This window comes from Cavia porcellus, unplaced genomic scaffold (genome assembly GCF_034190915.1).
Source record: "Cavia porcellus strain 051 isolate PalLab524CR breed Dunkin Hartley unplaced genomic scaffold, mCavPor4.1 scaffold_19, whole genome shotgun sequence".
Classification (NCBI taxonomy): domain Eukaryota; kingdom Metazoa; phylum Chordata; class Mammalia; order Rodentia; family Caviidae; genus Cavia; species Cavia porcellus.
The window spans coordinates 5,499,120-5,509,358 of record NW_026947502.1 but is presented as its reverse complement, the minus strand read 5'-3'; the positions used below and the strand labels follow the sequence as shown (position 1 = coordinate 5,509,358).

The window sequence follows — 10,239 nt, the reverse complement described above, 5'->3', positions numbered from 1 at the left end:
GAAATAAAAACTTTGCTCTTTCATCACAGGTTGTTGGCTCTCGACAGAGCTGGAGTGTCACCAGACTGTGAACCCAGGGACAGCGCCTTTGGTCTGGGGTACGGCCCTGGTTGGGCTCCACAGGAAATGGCCGCTGGTGGAGACCACAGGTACAGCTGGCAAGCACAACCTCGGGAACCCTGCCCGGGAAGAGCTGGACCAGAGGAGCGCGGTGTGTGCGTGGGGCGGGCTATGGGAGCCAGGGAGTTGTTACCAGCCCCGCCGTGCGCGCCCAGGCGGGGGCCCTCCCGCCCCCTGCAGGCCAGGCTGCCCCAGCGCGCGCAGAGTGCCGGCCCCGCGTGCGCGCCCCGCTGCTCCGCGCACCTGCCGGGGGCTCTGACCCGCGGGCCGGCGGGTGGCGCGCACAGGTGGCGGCGATTGGGCAGGCGGGGCCCGGAGGGTGACGTCACGGGCTCCAGTCCCGGCGGCAGAAATAGGGCAGCCGCGGCGACGGTGGCACAGCAGCGGCCAGCGGCGGCTCAGAGAGCTGGAGCCTCCCCCGCCCGCGAGCGCCCCAGCCCCGCCGACAGCCGGAGAGACCGATCCAAAGCCGCGGGGCCGGTCGCCGCCGCCGCCACCACGGGGCGCCCCCTCGCTGCCGCCCGGATCCGGCCCCCCGCTCTGCCCCTCGGCCCCGGCCGCCGCAGGTAAGCGGGCGCAGCTCCCGAGCCGGCGCGGGGTGCCAGCCGCGAGTCCCGCGGCTCGGCGCTGGGGTCCGGGCGCCGCGGTCGCTGCAGGGCCCGGCGCGGGCGCTCGCCTGTCCTTACTGCCCGCGCCGGGAGAGCCAAGTTTGCGGGTCTGGCCGCGGGCGCGGGACCGCAGAGCCGGAGCTCGGCGGCGCCTTCGGTGCGGGGCAGGACTGGAGGTGCAGGCGAGGGCGCCGCCGGCTTCCGGCCAGGTCCGGCGGGAGACCCGGGCGACCCCGCTGGCGCGCGGGGCGCCACACAGAGTCAGCCGCTTGCGCCCGGCTCCAGAACCCCGCAGGCGCCGTGCTCGGACCCGGGACCCCGGGCGGCCTCAGCGGAGCCGGGCGAGAGGCAGCCCCTCGGCTCGGACCCATCCGGTGCCCCGACCCCCAGCCGGGGCTCAGGGCGGGCGTTGTGCACTGCCTGCCCGCTTTGCGGGGAAACTTGCGTCTCCTCGCTGCAGCCCTCAGGGCGCCCTGCGCCTGGCGGGGCCTCACACCCGCGGGTCCGCGGCGCAGGCGGCTGGCGCCTCGGGGATCTGGGCAGAGCCCTGCGGCTCTGGTGCTGCCGGGCCGATCGCGGTGCGGGCGAGCGAGCGCAAGGCTGCTGTCACTGCTGCGGAGTCTCCAGCGAGCCGCTGGGGACTTGATCCAGAGACGTTGTACCGTGGCTGATCTCTGTCCCTCTGTCCAGCCAAGGAGAGGAACCACTTCCAAGTTTCAGGGGGCTGCGGGCAGGAGGGCAGAGCGCACCGATTTGGGCGCGTGTCACCCGAGTTCGGGGACTCTGCGCAGCTGCCATCGCGGGGCCCGCGCGGCTTGCCCGAGGCCTGCCACCTGAGGACTTCGAGTCCTGCAGCTCCTCCAGGGCGCTGGACCTAGTGCGGTTTCTCACAGTGACCGAATTTGAGGGGGACATCCGGGGCCGCACGTGGCCTCCTGAAAGTTCCTGGGGACCTGGGCCCCGCGGGTCTGCGTCAGGACCCGGAGAGTTGGTCCCGACGCGCGGCCAGGCACTTCTGTCCTGGACACTGTCTCCGGCCGCCTCTCCTTCGCTGCCCTCTAGGTGTCGCTTCCGCCGCGGCTTGGGAAGCGTGAAACAGCGCCAGGCGCTTCCTTCCCTTTGCCGAGTAAATTGGATGCAAGCTGCGCGCCAGGAATTGTACTAGATGGAGCCCTGAGACGCCAGCGGCCGTCCACGTTCTCAGGGCCAAACATAAACAGAATTTCAATAGGAGGTGGCAGGGTAACTGCCGGCCAGAATGTACACCCGAATCCCCCCAAGATTCTGCCTGTGTGTGGGGGGGGTGGGGAGGTATGAGAGGAGGGATCAGAAAGAAATTAGGACTTTTGTAGAAAGTACCAAGTTATCTCTCTACCACCAGCCTTTAGGGAAGCCAGAGGTGATTTTTAACATTGTCTTCTTGATCCCGGGGCGGGACAGTTTCTGAGCTTGCCTGACCTGGGCAGTGACCCCGCCAGGGAGGATTCTCCTGGGAAGCAAAGGCTGGGGAGGCTGCAGCTCAAACCCAGCTCTGCAGGGGCTGCTCTGCTTCTCACCTGGGCCTAGGCGGGGGTACTACAGCATCCCCAGCCCTCGTCTGTGGCTTCTAGCACCGGGCAAGGGACAGAGACGCACCGCAGGTCGTGCAGGAAAATAGTCCACTTGCTGTCATGTATTAAAATTGCTCATTTAATTTGTCCCATTGACTTCTTTTTCCTTAGAGTTTAATTGTCATCCTCAGTTTTTTCCAGTTAATTCCAGTAAGGCTCTCCCCTGCCTCCCACCCCTCCCCAGAGAAGGGCTGGTTTATTTTGCTGGACATTAGGAGAACTTTTATCTCTCTGTACCAGGTGTGTGCATATCCCTCCCCTGTCCATTCCCATCATGTGATTCTCCTACTAAGGACTGTAAGACCTCCTAACTAGTGACCTCGTGCTGTGGTCTTTTGTTTGATTTAGCACAACCCAGAGACTGATGTTAAACAGTAAGGACTTCAGATCTACCTAATTGCTTGTTTCTTGGAATATTTTTTTTCTGTGCACTCAGCTTTCTTGTGTTGCTTCCATGTGGTAAATCATATGCTACCTAACTTAATGAAATTTCAAGAGCATATCTTTTCCTCACATTCTCTGCCCGTTAAAGTGTGCTATGAGCCATGGAATGTCAAACAAAATAAAATTACAGCAAAGAAATGGCACTAAAGAGTTATATTTTGAAGGCTGGAAGGATAAGGGATTTTGGAAGTAGGTATGCATGTGAAACTTTGCGGTAAATAAAAATAGCCATGTTGTGTGTTGTACCTAGAGTGATGTATGCCTCTAATGTATCAATTGTTGGAAAAGGCAGAGTAGATAATTAATAGCAAATGCAATTTAACTGCATTGTGGCTTGCTGCAAGATTAACCTAATATATTTTCATGACTGTTTCCCCCAGGTTGGTATTTTAGGGCCTCTCTCAGGAAATCTGAACCATTTTCTTTTTTCCTAAAACACTCATAAATTAAAATTAGGGTGCTAATCCTTTCCAAAGAAATGACCATCTAGTCTCCGAGATTGTTGTGCGGTGCCCTCCTTCCCTGGCTGCTTCACCGTGGGATGGACAGGCAGAAGAGGACCACTGGGTTTTGATGCTTCCTGCTGATCTCTGACTGCCAGCCTGCCGTGTGTACAGTGCAGGCAACAATGATTTGCTAAAGCAGACGGTTTTTCACTCAGAAAGTTAGGAATGCAGATGTCAGGGTCACTGGGTCAGAGGCACATTCCACCTAACAGAGCGGTTCTAACATAGGAAAGGGATGCGCTAAGTATGTCTGCGCTTCTCCCTGGCCTCTGGCTCTGCTTAATAAAGATAGTTACATGCTCGTGTGTGTTCTTTGGGAATTTTCCTATTAATGCCTCTATTTCCCTAACAGGTTGTATTTTTAGATCACATTTTTTCAACTTTCTTCAACAAACCAAAGTTGTTACATTATAGTAATTTGTAGCAGCTCTGCAATTTTAAATGTAAAAAAGAATAACTCCAATAGCACCAAAAACTCCTGTGGTTTTCACAAGGAGCGAATAAAAGTCTAGAGAGAAGGCAAACTTACGCTGTCTACGCCCAGGTAGCGAATGCTGGGGTTTTAGTCTGGGTCCGGCCACGGACTCGGCTTCACACTTTAGGTGGCTTCCTCATGCATACGGTCTCTGGTATCCTTTGCACACCGCAGCCGGACTAAAGCTTGATTCTCCCGGTCTCAGAGAAGTGGTCAGGCTCCTGTGGGAAACTGCAGAGAAAATGGTGAAGTACCCGGCTTCCAGTTATTATTAAATAACTGTATTTTCCAAGTTGTTTGGACGGAAAGGTAGTTCCAACTCTGTGGGGAGTCCTGAGTAGGTTTGTAGTCAATGCTGAAGACTTAAGGCAGGATTGAATGAATCTTATAAACCTAACTCAGTCTCCAAAGGAGCCCCAGGTTGAAAGAGCTGTGAATGCACGGACGGCGCTTTCCTAGCTCTAATGAGGACCCTCATCTGTTCTCCTCCTCTGAAGGCCAGGGGGGCTGCTGGAATTTGAGGAGGAAAATTTAGTTCCACGAAGTGCTCTGTGCTCCCTGTGAGCCGAGGGGCCCTCTCACCGCCTGCAGTTCTATGCAATTTTTCTTGACTTGTTTTTACCAACTCTTTTTTTTTTTCTTCTCTTGACCCACAAATGGAGCAGCAGAGGCAGACAGAGGAGAGTAAGCTAAGGAGTCTCGTGGGGCGGAGTGCGGGACGGTGACAGTTTGGCTCCTTCTGGTTGCTGCATCTGGGGCTTTGGTTGGAGCCATCACAACTATAGGGGTCAGCTCTTCAGGGGCCAGGAGAGACTTGGGGCCCCGATCTCCAAACTGGCTCTGTCTGTATTTCCCCCATAAGGACAGCTGTTTAGCAGGATAAACTCTTGCTGAGGGTCAAGAGGCAGCTGAGGAGGAGATGGGAGTTAAGAGTCTCTCGGCTCTGCCACTTACCTGCTTATGCCCTTGGCGGACTTGGTAAGGTCTCAGTGACCCTGTGCATTTGTCACGTGATGGAAAACCCATTGCCTTCCTCCTGGAGTAGCACACTGAGGATTATGAGTTAGTGAAGCTGTTAGAAATGGTGTCTGACACTTAGTAATTGTTTTGTGTTAGGCAAATAGCTACTGTCTATTTGGTTATTAGACAGATCATCAAAATTGATTTAGACTCAATATTAATTCGTCTTTGTGGACTGAACTGTCTTAAAACTCGAGCTGTGAATTTTAGGCTGTTGCTACTATAGATATAATGAGCTGTCAGTCACTGCAAGTTTAAGTTGACATCTAAGACACTGTGTAAATGAAACCAGACCTACTTACTGGTGGCCAAACAGCGCTCAGTTTTACAAAGAAGCTGCTTAGGATTATTTCATTAGTTGACTGAGTCACATATTTCCTTGTCTTCAAATAATTGTGGGTAGGATGTGCTGAGGGTTGAACCCAGGACTTTCACACTGAGCTACATTCCTAGTTCTTTTTTAATTTTGGGACAGGCTGGCCGGAGATTTGACTCAGCAGGTATAAGCGCCTGCCTGGCAGACATGAGGTCCTGAGTCTGATCCCCAGTTCCTAAAAAAAAAAAAACAACAAATTTTGGGAAAGGGTTTCACTCAGTCACTGAGTTGCCCTGGTGGTTGGGCTTGAACTCATGATCTTCCTGCCTCAGTCTCCCACACAGTGCTGGCATTACATGTGTGTGCCACCAGCCTGGTTCAAATAACATTCATGACAACCATGTAAAACCAACTCCAGGAATGGCAGGTCTGAACTCAGACAACTTGGAAACTAACTGGTTTATGCCAGCATTCTGAAAGCACCTCTCGAGTGGAGTGATTTGGTACTTGCCAAAAATAACAATTGAAATGAGGGGATTTTATTTTGATGCCATCTGTGAATAATAAAATACAAGACACAATTGACCTTAGATTACTATTCAGATTGAAAAGGAAACACTAGATTTTGTGACTTGTATTTTTCACAAGTCCAGGAAATTGATGCCTATACATTAACAAAAATGAATTTTGATCATACTATTTTTAGTTTATTTGGTGTAGGAGGCATGGAAAAGGAAGAACACAGACTTTTAGTATGTGTGCTTATCCCATGAGCAATATTTGGTTCTAGATAAGTAGGGAAAAATTCATATAGCTGTAAGAACCAATGCTGTTCTAGTTCAGTCTTCAATTACTATGGCTGGCTCTTTAAAATTCCAAAAACCCATTAGCCGCTTTCTGCAGTCTCTGGAATGTACCTCTGTGTTTGGAAGAGGATAACGCATGGGGAGGAGGGGAACTGCCCTCCTTATTTTTAGAAAAAAGAAAAATCCAGTTGCAATACGGGAAAGATGATTTTCTTTTCTTCCAGGCTCCGGTGTGATTTAATTTTTTCTCTACTCCTCCTCGTCCCTGTTAGAACTCACCCAGCCAGAGCACTGGGTCTGGGGTGCAGAGTTGGGTGGTTAATGTCAGTGCTGCAGGTCTCACCCAGCAGCAGCTGCAGCTACCCTGTTCTACTCTACTCTGTTGTCTTTGGGGTGCAGGACCAATGCTGAGATGGTGACCTTCAGAGTATATTTACTGGCCACTGGAACTACTTCTCATAGCTCAACTTTGCTGACAGAGGTGAAAGCTGAAGAAATGGATGCAAGAGCAGGAGCTCTTTTTAAAACAAAGAGACACCTTTGCTTAAAACATGGCCATTCCTTATAACCTGGCCTTCTCAAGAGCTCATGTTGTATGCCTGCAAATTCTGGTGTGGCTTCTCCTCCCCGGGGGCATTTGTGTCTCAAGCTGGAGACATAAAGCAAATGTGGAGAGACAGCTCTGTTTGGGTGTGGAAAGCAGCCAAAGGAAACCTGGAATGTGGCGGAAGTGACTTGCCTAGAGTGGGTTCCCAGAGGCTGGATTGTGGGTGCAAGCAGGCTGTAAGGTCCCTCAAGAACCTGGTTGCTTCTCATTTGGACGGCAGTTCTGAGTCAGCCCTGGGCCAGGTGACACTGGTTTCTGTCCTCCAAGGAGCTCTGAGTGCTTTTGTATCCCCAGCCAGGATCAGGATGCAATATGGGCCACATGCAATTAAGCACTAGATTGTGTGGCACATGCAGAAATCAATAACCCTTAAAGTTTCCTAGAATAAGAGTCGTTTGTACTGCATGATGAGTTCTACGTGGCTCTGTCTCATAGACAGAGACAGCTACAGTTGGAATAAATGCATTCACGGTGGAAATCTTTTATTTAAAAATTACATCTAGGGCTGGGAGGTAGCTTAGTGATAGAGTGTTTGCCTAGCTCTGGGCTTGATCAAGCCCAGCAAAAGTAGAATAGTCTGTATCCTCACGGTAAGCCTGTAAACATTTGTTGTAGTCAGTCTTATTTTTCTATCCAAATATTTCTTTGAATACTTTGAATTGCCCCCCACCATTTTCTGGGACCATAGACAATAATATTATCAAGTGAGTCTAAAGAAACACCTTCACGTTACTGGAGTTCCATTGTCATTGTTTGATTCTGCTACAAAAATCACTGCCTTTGAAAAGAAAACATTAGACTTTATGATGCCATTTTTACGCTCACCATCTTTAAACTGGAGTGTAAGCCGCAAACCATTTGTCACAGATTTAATATCATTCCTCGGCATTTCTTGACCACTGAGTGTACACAGCCCTAAATGATTCTCTCAGGGAATCAAGGCACGGCCACGCCTCACAGAGGTGACCCAGCTGACCTACCCTGGTTTATTCTCGTAGATGCGGTGATAGGTGCTAATGCAAGTGCATCTGTCAGTCACTCTACATGGGCAGTGTTCTTGCTTTATGCCTGACACTGACTCCTTTGGTGCTCAGGGCAACCCTGTGAGGTCCCTCATGTTGCACTCAGGCTCCAACGTCATGCATCTTCTCCCGAGTATGGCAGTGAAGTCGGGGCTGGGTTTTAAACACAGGTTAACCTGATTCTGAATACACCTATCAACTAGTCATACCGTGTGTGCACTTTGCAGTGCGAGTGCTGAGTATTTGTCATTTTCTCTACAGACTCATCAAAATGAAACCTGGAGGCTTTTGGCTGCATCTCACGCTGCTCGGGGTCTCCCTGCCTGCTGCACTGGGATGGCCGGACCCGGGAACCAGCAGAAGCCTGAACGCCAGCGGGGGGGAGTTCCAGGCAGAGGTACAGTCCAATGACTGCTGACCTGACCTTTCAAACCCATTGCTTTTCGATGGCCCGGTATCTGATTTCCCTTCCACTTTTAGTTCAGATCAATTAGGCCACCATGTGAATTAAAATTGCACTTCTTTTGTGGAAGGGGACAAAAGGAGGCAACACATGCTGCTGTGGGCAGGAGGTCTGTGTGGTGATGTAATGGCTGCAGAGTTGCTCAGTGCTGAGACGGATTCCAGGACCAAGCCTTGGTGGCTCACTTCATCTTCCAAAGGGACCCTCAAAAGGAGGGCCCTTCTGTGTATGTAATTTAAAAATGTGGTGGTACACATCCATGCTAATTAATGAAATATTCTAATTATGAAATATGTTTTAAAGAAAAGGGATGACTTTCTGGGTATATAAATAAAAGGCACCAGGCTGAGAAAAGAATTGGCAAGTGAGGGCCCCGAGGGAGCCTGCTTTAATGAACAGATAAGAATGATTAATGGCACGCTAGGTATATATAAATCCTTCTAAAGTACTTAAAAAATTTGCTCTCAAAAACCTCCCTGGAGGGTCTGGATGTCCTGCTAATTGCTGAGTGAACCCAGGTCCCAGTGCTGAAGACGAGGGCTCATAAACTGCACCCCACCCCTGCTCATGGTATCGGGCTCCAAGAATTTGAGGTTCTTCTGGATTGCAGACTTTTTTTTTGCAGAAAATACTTTGCTTGTGCTGAACCTTGAGAAATGACTACACCCTTTTATTCGAACCACCTGGGATTTTCTCTATGCCGTGGTGCGTGCTAATTCTTATCATGAGCTTTTCAGGCACCTGCTGTCACACTCCAGGCCTGCTGGTTGCCTTTCTTCTATACCCGTGTCCCATCCTGTGGGATGAGAAATAAAAATTAGCTCAAAAAGTCAACATTCGCAGGGAGTGAGTAATGATACATGGTGTACAGTAGGATTAATGCCTTATTTGATCAAACGACTCGAGTTCTCTTTCATTGCTACTTAATTGTCATGCAATCCCAAACCTGCAAGCCTTAGTCTTTGGGGAGCCTCAGAAGTAATTTAACACACACTTTTCCTGCTAAAGTTGGTGTGGTGTGCTTTTGTGACCAGATGGCTAGATGGTAACATTGCCTCTCCTGTCTAAAGCCATGAAGGACACACCTTGCTGCTCCTTTGTAAGAGTCCAGTGGCAGACATGCAGGTGACAGCAGCAATTCCCATGTGGGAAGGGCTTTGTCATTGCGCATCTATCCACACAAAGGCAAAACGATGGCTTAGCTGTTGCTGTGTACTGCCTCGTGTTTAGCAGCACAGCAGCCAGGCAGACGCACAGGTGTGCTTGTCTGCCTGCTCTTGGGGCCTATTGTCCCACCCCCTTAAGTCATTTATTTCAATTAAGATTCAAGCCAGTTAAGGGAAGCTTTTCCTGGAGGTGAAGTAAGCTAATATTACCCGGGGCCTCTTCCCTGAGCTGTTAACACCAGAATCCCAAGTGTCCCCATGAGAACCCACAGATGCCGCTCACGGCGAGGAAGGGGAGCCTTCGGGGTTTGGGGTTGCTTTGTGTCTCCTAGCTCTGGTTCTCCCAAGTTCAGGAAGGGACAGAGATGACTCTACAGAGTCCCAAAGGCAGGAACAGTGGTCCTATGGATCCTACTGGCCATAGCTTTTGTTGTTGCAGTGTTTTGACTTTTCCTTGAGTCTGCTTGGACCCCTGAGGAGCCTAGGTGTGGGCTAGGGCTCCGTGGGGCCTCAGTGGATATTTGCCTCCAGGGGCAGGACAGTTATTTTAATGGACTCAGTCCCACTCCACGCAGACCCCCTCCGGCGCCCTTACTCCTAGGATCCTCTGGCCAGGTGTCTGGTCCTTTGCTCCACATCTCAGAATCTTCCCTGCTCCAAGGTACATTCTGGTTTTTACCTTGTCTCTAGAATCTTCTTTGACACCTCCTTGTCTCTTTATCTCAGCTCTTGGTCCTTCTATCTTTCCTCTCTTTCTTTTTCTTTTAATTTTAGCACATGGATGAAGCCTGTCTTATTTGCCTTCCTTGTAGTGTCTGATAATTTTATGAGCAAATTAGAAGCTCCCTGTTTTTAAAGTCAATCAGTGCTTAATATCACATTCAGTCATGAAGCGATCTAAGTGCTTCCAAGATTCAGCCTAGACAATTGACCCTTGAGTGGGTGGTTCATTTCTCCACATAGCCAGGCCTTTTCTGGTTGGGATGTGCCAGATCTCCCCTAAAAACTGCCAGCAATTTCCAGGCCAGGTGCACCTGGGGCTTATCAATACCCAGCACAATACTGGTGTGTAATAG

The 10,239-nt window shown here is 50.7% G+C and overlaps 1 protein-coding gene across 2 annotated transcripts in view; it reads left to right on the top strand.

The window, feature by feature from the left end:
* The first annotated feature begins 356 nt into the window (after positions 1-356).
* Positions 357-10,239, top strand: part of Fstl4 (follistatin like 4) — a 368,201-nt gene continuing 358,318 nt past the window's right edge. Inside the window, exons 1-2 of one of the 2 annotated variants that reach the window (XM_063230624.1) lie at positions 357-686; positions 7,796-7,931. In XM_063230624.1, the coding sequence (XP_063086694.1) occupies positions 7,806-7,931 (126 nt within the window). In that variant the 5' untranslated portion in view covers positions 357-686; positions 7,796-7,805. The remainder of the gene's footprint in view (positions 687-7,795; positions 7,932-10,239) is intronic. The other variant, XM_063230623.1, reaches the window with a different exon arrangement.